This window comes from Leopardus geoffroyi, chromosome D2 (assembly GCF_018350155.1).
Source record: "Leopardus geoffroyi isolate Oge1 chromosome D2, O.geoffroyi_Oge1_pat1.0, whole genome shotgun sequence".
In the NCBI taxonomy this organism is placed as follows: Eukaryota; Metazoa; Chordata; class Mammalia; order Carnivora; family Felidae; genus Leopardus; species Leopardus geoffroyi.
This window is the reverse complement of record NC_059334.1, coordinates 31,634,364-31,646,794: the sequence shown is the minus strand read 5'-3', so window position 1 is coordinate 31,646,794 and position 12,431 is coordinate 31,634,364. Positions and strand designations below refer to the sequence as shown.

General features: G+C 54.6%; 1 protein-coding gene across 3 annotated transcripts in view; it reads left to right on the top strand.

Moving 5' to 3' along the window:
• The window catches only part of LRRC20 (leucine rich repeat containing 20), an 84,810-nt gene extending 72,379 nt beyond the window's left edge, over positions 1 to 12,431 (top strand). For all 3 annotated transcript variants that reach the window (XM_045439497.1, XM_045439499.1, XM_045439498.1), the window contains one exon: positions 9,923 to 12,431. In XM_045439497.1, coding sequence (XP_045295453.1) covers positions 9,923 to 10,077 — 155 coding nt within the window. In that variant the 3' untranslated portion in view covers positions 10,078 to 12,431. The remainder of the gene's footprint in view (positions 1 to 9,922) is intronic.

Genomic DNA, 12,431 nt, shown 5'->3' with positions numbered 1-12,431 from the left:
GGATGCAGAGGGCAGAGAGAGAAAGAATCCCAAGCAGGCTGACAGCCCAGAGACTGACAAGGGGCCCGAACCCACAAACTATGAGATCATGACCTGAACCGAAATTGAGTTGGATGCTAAACCAACTGAGCCACCCAGATGCCCCCGAGGTTGCACAATTTTAAATGGCAGGTGCGAGGTTAAGGACTGGGGGTCCCTGCCCTGTCCACTCCCCCAGATGGCCTGTCTTTCAGCAGGGGGCTCAGAACCCCCGATCCACACAGTGTTCCCTGAGGGCTGTGGAGCTCAGCTTGCAGGATCCCCAGGGGCCTGCACTGTCCTCTGTGCCTCCTGAGGACAGGGGCTGCTTCTGTGTTCTTCCTGTACCCCTCTCCCTGCCTCCCACCCCTGCTAGGATGCTCGGTCCAAGGTTCTGTGGGAAGGGATAGGCTCAGACACTGTCCCCGTCTGGCTCCTTCCAAGCCTTCCGGAGGGACAGACCCAGCCGTGAGTGAGGGATGCACATGTGAATGTGCTTTCTTGTTACGGACGTAATTCCCTGTCTTGCCAGGTTACCATAGTTTGCCTCCTTGTCTCTTGTGGCATTTTGAGTGGGGACTCGAGGCTCTGCCGAGCTTAGCACAACATCCTTGATCTTAGTCGATTAAGTTTCCAGGCACCAAGGGTTGCGTAAAGGCTGAGGAATGGGGACAGGCCCGGCTGCCAGGCGAGCCTGGATTCTCGAGCACGAATGTGGCCACAGTCACCTGGAGAGGCTAAGATGGCTTCCCGGTCGCTGCCAATAGGCCTAAGGTGCCTGGCCTGGGGTGCTGCCCCTGCATCTTGACCCAGCACCTCCGAGGCCATTGTGAGGAGGTGTTCCAAAGGTGCAGACTCCACACTCCTCAGCGTCTTGGAAAATCAGGAATTCTGGCCAGAAGGAGATCATCCAGGTCAGAGGTGGGACAGCCAACCATGTGTAAACTCTCCCGTGTGCTCCAGCCCGCGGCAGGCAACGGGCGCCATGCTTAGTTTCTAAGCTGCCAGGGAAGCCAGAGAACTTGCACCCTGGGCCACCAGGATAGGGAGCCCCGGACCCTAATTCCAGAAGGGACCTTAGATGTCATGGGGCCCAGCCCCACCCAAAGCAAGAATCCGAGGCTGCTGGTCCCTGCTGGGTTCTCTCTGTGCTGGGCGGGTCCCTCAATACCTTTTGCCACTTCTCTGGGCCCAGACCCCTTCTCCTCTCAGGGTCCTTTTAGACCATGGGTGCCACATGTATGAAGAGCCCTCCGGAGTGCTTGTGTTTATCATCCTGTCTCTAGCGGGTCCTTCTGGCACAGAACAAGTTTGCCAGTCGGTGGTGCTAATGATTAGCGAAGTAAGGTCAAGCCGACCTCAGGGAAGTAATTTCCTCTAAATACTGCCCACTCTGAGTCCGCTTTTATTGATTACTGCAAGCTGCCACAGACAGAGACAAGAGTCTGGGATGGCTGTCTGCAGCGGGAGGAGGAGGGTCAGACAGGGCCTGGAGGCACCACTGCAGCCCGGTGAGGTGACAGGAAGGTGCAGTGGACTGTGCCCCACCCAGTGTGCTGCACTCCCGGTGTTGAGGCCAGGGTGGGGTCCTCCTTCTCTACCACGGGCCTCCGTGTGGCTTTAGGCCTCACCGTGGAAGCTCATCACCATCACAGCCATGCACTGGGGGCCCTGGGAGAGTCAGAGGAGCGTTATTCGGGCTTCATAAAAGTACCCTAGGGGCCTCTGAGTGGCTGAGTCCGTTGGTTTCAGCTCAGGTCGTGATCGCGTGGTTCATGAGATCAAGCTCTCCGTGGGGCCCTGTGCTGACGGTGCAGTGCCTGCTTGGGATTCTCTTTCTCTCTCTCTCTCTCTCTCTGCCCCTCCCCTGCTTGCGTGTTCTCTCTCTCTCTCTCAAAATAAATAAAACATTTTTTTTAAAAAAAAAAGGATTCTGGAACTCCCATCCTACGTTCTGCGGTCACAGGCTGAGAGGTGAGGTATCCCCAGAATGCCTTGCGGACTCTGCCTGTTCGTTATCTGTCATACTGCAGGTCGACAACAACTTGAGTGTCCCTCTCCGTACCACGGGCGGCCATGTAGTCATAAAAATGTCGCTGACTGGCAACCTGAAAAGCTGTTTACAATCCGCCGTCGAGAAAAGCGCGTTATGGCATAGTATCTAGGAGGCCATTTTTGAGCTCCCGCTGCTCCTCACATGCACACGCAAAGCGGAGATGCCGTAAGGCCACGTACTAACACGCGAAAGGCGATTGGCTCTAGATGGTGGGACGTGGGCGATTTTGGTTTTGCTCATCAGTGTTTTCTCATTTTCTAAACTGGATGGCTGGTGCTAAAGGGCCTGCGACCTGTAACAACCTTGGTCCACAGACGCCTGGTCCTGCCTGGAATATGTGCACAGAATGGGTCAGGCCAGGGGAAGGGCCCCAACTCTTGAATGTACTGCGGTCAGAGTTGCTTAAGCGAGTGGTGGTGACAGTGGAGCCCAGCGCGGTCCCAAGCCTGAAAGAACTTAGGAGCTAGTTTAGGAGGCAGAACATTCATTCATTCATTCATTCACCCAGCACATAGTTGTTGAGCACCCTGTGGGCACTGTGCTAGGTATCGCATTTGCAGGGTGAACAAACATATCCATCGGTCTCAGAACAGGATCCACAGTACGTGTCTGGTGTGAAGTGTTATGGGAGTTTGGTTGTACACCGTGGAGAATGACAGGAGGTAGCCTGAGCTGGAATATGAGGGCCAGCAGGACCTCGCCAAATGGTAACGAGAGCACGGCCCACGGGAGAGGGGAGAGTCGAGGCCCTCTTCCTCTCCAGATGCGCCGAAGTCCAGAGAATGGCTTCTGTTACCTCCGTGATGCCGATGTGCCTTGGTGGCCTTGGGAAGCATACTTAACCTCTCCAGGTTTCTGTTTCCCCATCCACAAAATGCAGATCATTTCAGATCCTGCTCCACCCCGCAGCCGTCTCTGTCTCTCCTCAGGATGCTGTGAGCATACATTTTCCTCTTTAAGCCTTATCCGGAAACTTCTAGTTGGCCCCTTGGGCTTGCCGATTCCTAGCTTGGCTGCTCCGGTTCGTCGACTCTGCTGTTTTTGACACGGTCTGCTGGCCCCACTGCACCTTCCTCCAAGCTGCTTATATGGCTTGAACGGTTGAGTCAAGGCAAGGAGCCACGCCTAATCCCGGCTCTGCACCTGAGGGGGCATCACTGTCTGTCAGCAGAGTGGCTTGGAGAGCACCGTGGACCCTGGAGAGGCCGGCCCTGTGGTGGACTTGGAAATGATAGCTGGGAACTCAGGCAGCACTGCTGTCTCTAGGCTAGGAGTTGTGGGGATTTGCTCCAAGGCTGGGCTGCAACTGGTCTTCATGTCATGCCCAGCAGACCTGTGGCAGGGGCGTCGTCGGAAGACACCCCCTCCTCTGTCCCGCTCTCATGAGCACCAGTCGTTCTTCAGGCCCCTGGCCTCCCAGGCCCAGGGATGGAGTCAAGAGGCCAGAGAGAGAGAAATCCTAGTCCAACCCCCTCTGGAGAAAGTGAGGCAGGACCAGTGGTCCCCAGTGGCAGGTGGGGAGAAGGGGTGACTTAGCAGCTTGGAGCCTCAGTCCCCATCTCTGAAGTGAGGCTGTATTGACAGTCGAGGCTACGTTGCCCTCAGCTCGGGGCCCGGCCCTTAGCGAGTTGCTCAGTGACACCTGCCTGCCATGATTCCCTTGCGGGGGCTGAAGGGCCGGTGGATGGAGACCAACTCTGGCCTTGGCCTTACCCCTCAGCATTGTGGGACGAAACACAGGGATCTGGGGATTTAGGAATTGTCCTGCCTTCACCTGTCAAAGAAAAATCAGAGCCGGTCAGTGATGAAAGCAGTAAAAACAGATTTTATCCGGGACTGTTACACTAGAGAAGAGACTGCAGTGCAGAACCGGCTTGATCCCAAGTGCAGCGTGGACACGTGGGAATTGATAGCCAAGGAGCAGGGGCGGGGGGATCAGTGGGCGGAAATTACAAAGAGGAGGTTATCGGGTGAGTGAGGCCGAACCGACCTCCCAGGATTCCTGCTGCAGTCAGGCCAGGGTGAGCAGACCCCACCTGGGGGTGGTGGAGGATGACGAATCCGATCAGATACCAAGGCTGGAGGATCCTGGCTAACCCAGTTTATCAGGATTCTAAACTAGACAATGAGAGTCGAACACAGAAGCACAAAAGTCAGGCTCTTAATTTTAATTGAAGAATTCGGGGAAGCCGAAGTAGAGTCAGAGAGTCTGTGTCCTCACCAGGAATCTGAGGCTCAGCTTCCTTATCTGCAAAATGGGTTATTGTGAGAAACCAGCCGGCACAGGGCCTCCAATATCAGTTGCCAGAAGCAGCCTCTTTTGCTGAGCCCACTTCCACAAGGCGCTCAGCCTCCCTGAGCCTTGATGTCCTGTGTCACGTGGGGGTTACAATACCCTGGGAAATGACTTTAGCTCTGAAAAGCCCAATGCAAAGGGGTTTTCCGATCTGGGTGAGCGGGGGGCAGAGAGCATGGTGTCTGTCCCCCACCCACACTGCTGGCTGTGTTGGTGGCCATGACCATGACAAAGCTGCTGCTAATTAGTGAGGAAGGTAAAGTTTTCAAGTAAGTAGCCCTTTTCAAAAAAAAAATTTTTTTTAACGTTTATTTTTGAGAGAGAGAGACAGAGCACGAGTGGGGCAGGGGCAGAGAGAGAGGGAGACACAGAATCCGAAGCAGGCTCCAGGCTCTGAGCTGTCAGCACAGAGCCCGAGGCGGGGCTCAAACCCATGAACTGTGAGATCATGACCTGAGCCGAAGTCAGACACTCAACCGACTGAGCCACCCAGGCGCCCCATCTTCCCAGCCATTATTGGTAGGGGAACCTCACTTGGAAGCCAAGAACCACCGTGGGCAGCCCCTTCCTACAGCCCCCCTGCACAGCGCCCCACCCGCTGAGCGGTGGGGAGCGGCAGGCTGCAGGCAGGGTGGAACAGGATGTTAGCATACACGTGAGCACCAAATAAGCCCTGCGTGTGTTCATCTTGCTTTTCCTCCCGTCCCAGGAGTAGGTCGGCTCCCAAGCCGGCTTCTGGAAAAGCCTTGTCTTTGCTTCCTTCTCTACCTGATGGGCTCTGGGTCCCTCCCACCACCTCCTTCATCGTCCGTGTCCTCTCTTCTATCACGTAGGCTCCTGCCCGTAAGACAGGTAATGACCAGCCCCACCTGCCACCCTGGTGATTCAAGGGCAGAGAAGATCCTCTGCCTTCAGGAGTTCAAGAGTTTTCTGTGCTGCCGGGCCTGGCGCACAAGGCCATGGGCTAGGCCCTGTGCTAACAGAGCCGGGCCCTCCGGGCACTCAGAGCTAGGTCCCTCAAGGTGCCAAGGGAGGGCGAGCTCCTGGGAGGGGATTTGGCTGCCTGTGCCAGCCCTGGGACTCCTGCACGTGCCTCCTCTGGGCTCTGAGCAGGTCTCCGTCTCCACCATCAGCCTGGCCACCCGGTGGCTCGTGACCTGGGTCAAAGTTGCTTCCTCCCACTGTGCCTCAGTTTCCAACTTCCTCCCGGCTCTGACGGTCTCTCTGCCGTCGTCTGTACAGCCTCTGGCCGGCAACCCATGAAAATGAGTACGGTGAGGGACTTTCAGGTTGGCCCTCTCAGCAGAGGCCACGTCTGGGGCTTCTGACCTTTTCTGAGTGGCGGTGAAGGGCTCGGGGAGCTGTGGCACTTCCGGGGAGGGGGGGACATGTGTGGCTCAGCGCCTCTGCCCTGCCCCCGCTCTTCCATCCAGGTCATCTCCTGGTAGACTCCTGCCCACTGCTGGCTGAGCTCTGGGGCCGGCGCCTTCCCGCTCCGAAGCTGTGGGGCTCGTCCTCAGGGATGGGGGTGTTGCTCGGCTGCTGTGCACAATGCAGGTGCCAGACCCGTGAAAGGGAGCAAGGGGCCCTACACCAGCCGCTGGGTGGCCGGAGCACTGTGCGGGCGTACCGCATACAGTCTTCCCCTTGGTTTCACCGTCTCCCTGCAGTTGACAGGCGAGCAAGCTCGGATTCCGAGATCCTCCCTGGGGCGATGGTCAGTCACTGGAACAGCTAGTCTTATCTTTCTTTCTTTCCTTTTTTTTTTTTTTTTAAGTTTATATATTTATTTTGAGAGAAAGAGAGTGCCAGCAGGGGAGGGGCAGAGAGAAGGAGAGACAGAATCCCAAGCAGGCTCCCGGTAATCGGCACAGAGCCCGATTTAGAGTTTGGACTCAAAATTTGTGAGATCATGACCTGAGCTGAAGTCAAGAGTGGGACGCTTAACCAACTGAGCCACCCAGGCGCCCCTAGTTCTCTGTTTGACTGAACCAGCCAGGTACCCCAAAATGTGGGACTCTTTATCAAAAAGACAGATGATGGCCGTGATATTCTTCCAAAATGGTGGTGTCCTAAAAATGACAAATGAGCCCAAAGAGGACAACTACATGCAATACCTGACCCTATACTGGACCCTGCACTGGAGGGAGGGAGGGACTGCTACAAAGGACATGGTTAGGTCACCTAAGAAAACTGAAATATGGGCCGTATGTTAGGTAACTGTTCTCTCAGTAGAAACTCATGAAATTGACAGCTATGTTTGCAACAGAGAATGTCTATTCTTAGGAAATACACAATGAAATAGGGATAAAGGGCCATGATATATGTTACCCTCAAGTCAGAAAAAAGGTGTGTGTGTGCGTGTGTGTGTGTGTGTGTGTGTGTGTGTGCGTGTGTGTAGAGAGAGAGCGAGCGGGCATTTGCACAAATGATAAAGCAAAGAAGGTAAAATTGGTGAATCTTGGTGAAAGGTATGTGCTATTCTCCGTACTGTTTTTACCTTTACAACTTTTTATAAGTAAGAAATTATTTCCAGGTAAAAAGAGTAACCTGAGAAAATAATATTTAAAATGTCCCCAGGTAAAAATATTCTTACACTGAATGTCTAAAGTTGGACACACACTAGTAGGTTCCACTTGTCTTAAGCTTAGGGATAGGCAAATGAATCAATGGTGAAAAAAGTCAGGGTGGGTTGGGGTGCCTGGGTGGCTCAGTCGGTAGGCGTCTGACCTCGGCTCAGGTCATGATCTTGCGGTTTGTGAGTTCGAGCCCCGTGTCGGGCTCTGGGCTGACAGCTCAGAGCCTGGAGCCTGCTTCGGGTTCTGTGTCTCCCTCTCTCTCTGCTCCTCCCCCACTCACATTCTGTCTCTCTCTCACAAATAAATAAACATTAAAAAAAATTTTTTTTTAAAAAGTCAGGGTGGGGATAAACTGGAAAGAAGCACAAGAGAACCCTATGTGTTATAGCTCGATCTGGATGGAGGTCACAGGAGTGCATACCTGATTGTACGCCTTCCTGTAACTGAGGCGTTTGCTTACATGTATATCAAAAAAAAAAAAGTGGTGGTGCTCTGGGAAAAAACATAAATAGACTGAGATCTATAATACAGTACCATTGACCTAAGTTAAAATTATGTGGGGGCTCCTGGGTGGCTCAGTTGATTAAGTGTCCGACTCTTAATCTCAGCTCAGGTCTGGATCTCAGGGTCGTGAATTCAAGCCCCACGCTGGAGCCCACCTAAAAAAATACCTATATTGCTATATTATAACATGTCAAAGTGGTCTAAAATTAAAAACGAAACAACCACAGGAGCAGAAAACCCTCAATCTGCCCAACGCAAAGCACGCAAGAGAGGTAGGAGTTGATTTTTGTCATTACTAATGGCCTGGCCCCGTCCTGGCTGGAGTGGGAGGTTACACGGTGTGTGGGCTGCTTGCAGAGTTGGATCAGGGCGGAGGGAATGTTTGCCTCCAGGGCGTCTGGGCCTGCGTGTCATGGCATTGGCTCCTGGTTGGTGGCCGGCTATGTGCAGCCACTGTTCTGAGTGCCTTGTATTAACTCCTCGGAGCCTTAGGACGACCTTATTGGATAGGTGGTATTATTCCCCCCATTTCACAGGTGAGGAAACTGAGTCACAGAAAGATGGTTTAATTTGCCCAAGGATACACAGCTAGAAAAGGGCACAGCTGGGATTTGAACCCAGGTGGCTTGGAACATTCTCTAAACTACAACATGCCCTCTCCTAAGTAGACTGTCCCTTACAGTGCTCCAAAGTGGGGAACAGAAACACAGAGTGGTTGTCCCTCGCGTCTCCCTGGGCCCCATGGGAGGGCCTGGCTCCCTGGGCTGAGAGGTCCTATAGGCCCTGGTGTTCCAAACTGCCTGCAGAGCTGTGCCCTCAGGATCTGGGCCTGAAAGATGCCTTCTAGATGCCACTGACACAACCTCCCAGTCCCCTCACTGCGCCCAGCTCTCACTCTGGCACCCTGGTCCCATTCTTTTGCCCCTCCCTCCCTCCCGCCACAAATACTCCTTCCCCTCATTCAGATCCCACCTACCCTTCACGTCCTGGCTCGGTTGCCATCTCTATGCCCAGCCTGGCCCCTTCCTCCCTGGACCCCTGCAGTCTTTTTGAGAACTCGGATTCCAACCTGGGCTCCCCTAATTATGAGTTTGGGACCTTGGGTTGCCTTGAGCAACTTACTGAATTTCTCTGGGCCTCAGTTCCTTTTCATAGTAGTATCTGATGTTCATCAAGTACTGGGCAGAGTACATCTACTCTCCCGTTTGTCCTCAAGCCACCTGGCAAGGTATATCCTATAATATTATTAGGATTAGTCATTTGCTCACAGCTGTTAACGTGGCCTACGGGATCTTGACCTGAAGACTGAGTGATCCTAAAGGTTAGATATGAGACTCTACTGATAGCAAGAGCAAATATAGCTGCTGCCTTGTTCTTTCTTTTTTTTAAATTGAGGTAAATTTCATGTGTCATAAAATTAACCATTCTATTTACTGACTTTTTAAAAAAAAATTTTAATGTTTATTTTTGAGAGACAGAGAAAGACCATGAATGGGGGAGGAGCAGAGAGAGAGAGGGAGACACAGAATCCAAAGCAGGCTCCGGGCTCTGAGCTGTCAGCACGGGGCCCGATGCGGGGCTCGAACCCATGAACCGTGAGGTCATGATCTGAGCCAAAGTCGGATGCTCAACCGACTGAGCCACCCAGGCGCCCCATATAGATTTATTTTTAAGTAGGCTTCATACCCAGCACAGAGCCCAACGTGGGGCTTGAACTCACAACATGAGATCAAGACCTGAGCTGAGATCAAGAGTCGGACACCTAACCGATGGAGCCACCCAGGCTCCCCATAAAATGAACCACTTTAAAGTGCCCAGTTGGGTGGTATTCGGTACATTCACAGTGTTCTGCAACCTTCACTTTACCTAGTTCCAAAGTCTACTTTCCTCACCCCAAAGGAGGCCCTGCACCCACTCTCCCACCCCCGGCAACCACTAGTCTACTCTCTGTCTCCATGGAGTTGCCCGTTGTGGGCCTTTCCTATAAATGGAATCCTACGCCGTGTGACCTTTTGTGTCTGGCTTCTTTCATGGAGCGTAATGTTTCTGGGGCTCATCCCAGTCATGGCGTCTGTCAATGCTTCCTTCCTTTTCATGGCTGAATGGTATTCGGCTGTTGGGATTTAACCACACTCAGTGTATCCTCCCCCCTGTCGGTGGGCATTGGCTGCTGTGACTAGTGTCGCCGTGGACATTCCTACACAAGTATTTGCTTGAGTTCCTGTTTTCAGTTCCAGTTCTACCCAGGAGAGGCTTTGCTGGGACAAATGACAATCCTAGCGCTGAACTGGGTTTGGGGGCACGTTTCCCGGAATGTGGTTGTAATGGGGTGATGGGCCCTGAGGGCCCCCCACCCGGGGCTGGGAGCCAGCAGCTAAGCCCAAGTGCGGGGGCTGATGGAGAGCTGGATCGGCGTCTTCCTGTCCCTACCTACCTGGGTCCCCCTGACCTGTCCTCTCTTCTCAACAGACGTACCCGTGGAGAAGCTGGCCGCCATGTCCGCCTTGCGCCGCGTCAATCTCCGCTTCAACCCGCTGAACGCTGAGGTGCGCGCCATCGCTCCGCCACTCATCAAGTTTGACATGCTCATGTCTCCTGAGGGCGCACGGCCCCCTCCACCTTAGGCCTCCCTCCTCGTGCCCACCCAGCAAGGGACAGAGGCCACCTGGCCTGGCACCCTGAGGGGAGGGAGTCCCACAGACCCATGGGAGGCCGAGCCTGGGGGGCTGGGGGCGGGTGGGCCAAAGAGCACGTGGTGGGAGGGGGTGCAGCCGGCCCCGGATAGATAGCTTAGAGCAGTAGCGGGCCCTGGAATGCCCAGACGGAGGAGGTGAGGTGGGGCTGGAGCCTGGCCGCTCACAGCTTCTGTGCACACTTGGGCAGGACCCCCACCCTCTCTGAGCCTTGTTACTTGGGGAAACGGGCAGTGGCGGAGAGGGCCTTTGCCTCCTCTGAGCTCCTTGGAGGCTTTTCGGGCAACAGATGCCTTCAAGTCACCTTCAAATCATCGGGCACCTTCTGAGCCCACAGATGGCCGTCGCCGAACGCTTTCTGGGTCCCTGTGGGTTTGAGACCTTGTTTCTGGTGTTGAGAACCAGCCTCTGCCCTGAGAGGACCAGAAGACAGCCTCCATCCGTTTATCATTTCCCGAGGACTGACCCACATGAGGCCCCCTCTGGGGCCCTATCCTCAGCCCTGTGGGTCTCTGGATTGGCAGGAGCCTGAACCGGGAGACACGGGAAAGCCGTGGCCAAAATGTGGTCGTGTGCTCTGGCCAGAGCTGAGAACGTGTATATAGGAGCCCAGTGGCCCATCGGGCCAGGAACCCGGAGGAGCAAATCAGGTCTGCTCTGTCCTTCCTCATGATTAAGCAATCAGTGGCGTAGGAAGTTCTGAGGACAGACCAGGTGAGCCTGGCATCACCCCTTGAGCCCCAGGAGAGGTGACTTGAGAGAAACAAAGCCAATTGTGCCTGTGGCTCTGGTACGAGGTAGTTGGCTCTGGCATCTCCCTCTGGCAGCAGCCCCACTGCCTCACCATTGGTCCACCGGTCCATAGAAGGCTCTATGGACCATTGGATTTGTGGCTGGCCAGCTCCCAAGCTCCCACCCAAAGCCCGATGACCTAGTCATTCCTGGACCCTCCACCTGGAGTCTAGGATGTGGCCAGGCCACAGGGCTATCTACCACCCCTGTCTGCCCAGGACTGAGGGGTTTCCTGGGACACGGGATGTCAGTGCTACCACGGGGACAGTACCTGGCAAACAGGGACAACTGGCTTCCTACCAGGAGAGGGCCTGGGGCTCTTGATTTCTGATAGCATCTGTGGTTTGGAGAAGCCCTGATCTCTCAATCCCCCAGGTATCTAGCTCCCGTCTACTCATCCGTGGAGCAGGCAGACTCACAGTCCACAGCCCATCTGGCCCGGACCTTCGTCTTGGTCGGGAGACACCCAAGGCTGCAGGACTTGGGGCAGGCCAGGCCACCAAACCCTACATCCATGCACTGGTAGCCACTCTTCGACCCCCAGGGCTAAGCCACTCCCAGCCCAGACCTTCATTCTCAGACCGCTGTGTTCCTTCCCCCCCCAGCCCAGGCCCCCTGTCTCTTGGCAAGGACTGTTGACCACCACTGTTGGCCCATCACTGAGCACTCAGTGTCCCGGGAGATGCTCATCTCATAAGGCCTGGCTTTCCAAGCTCTGGGAAAGGGGTTTGCAGGGTGAGGAGGAGGTCAGGGTGGGATTTTCGGGGCTGCAGGGTCCGCTGTGGATGAGTGAGAACTGTGGTCCAGGCCTTACCTGCCCTGTGCCCTGGGGTGGGCTTACTCCTTGTCAAAGAAAAGGTGCACTTTTCTGATACGCACAAAGGCGCTGTATGGCCAGAGCCTTGCAACTCAAAGTGTGGTCTGTGGACCGGCAGCACTGGCATCCATGGGAACTTGTTAGAAATGCAGAATCTCAGGCCCCACCCCAGAACTCCAGAATCAGCACCTGCATTCAACAAGAGCCCTCGGTGATTCCTGTAAGCACTTTACTGTTTGAGGAGTAACGGCCTAGGGGTGGCCCTGGGGCTGAGGTTCTCAGCCCTCCCCCTGCTACTCCAAGCCTCTGAGTCTGTGCTCACCCCCCTCCCTAAACTAGCTCTGGGAGACCCCGGGCCTTAGATCTTTTCAGAGTGTGTGTGTGACTCTCCCGGTGAAGGGAATGACCTGAAGTCACCAAGATATGAGGGTTGGGCTTGCCTGGCCCTCTGGACACTGCCTTTCTGGTTAACCTCTGCAGAGCTAGCGCCTGCTTCTAGGTCCTCACATCAGGCCCGTTGCAGGAGTTGCTTCTGGAAGTTCTTTTGTACTCCTCTTGGAGAGTTTGCCCTCGCCTGTCTGGGAAAGCTTGAGCAGTCAGAGAAACCCCCTAGTCACAGCCCCCAGTGTGAATGAGCCCTTAGCTTCAGTCTGCAATAAAGAATGCATTGGTTTCA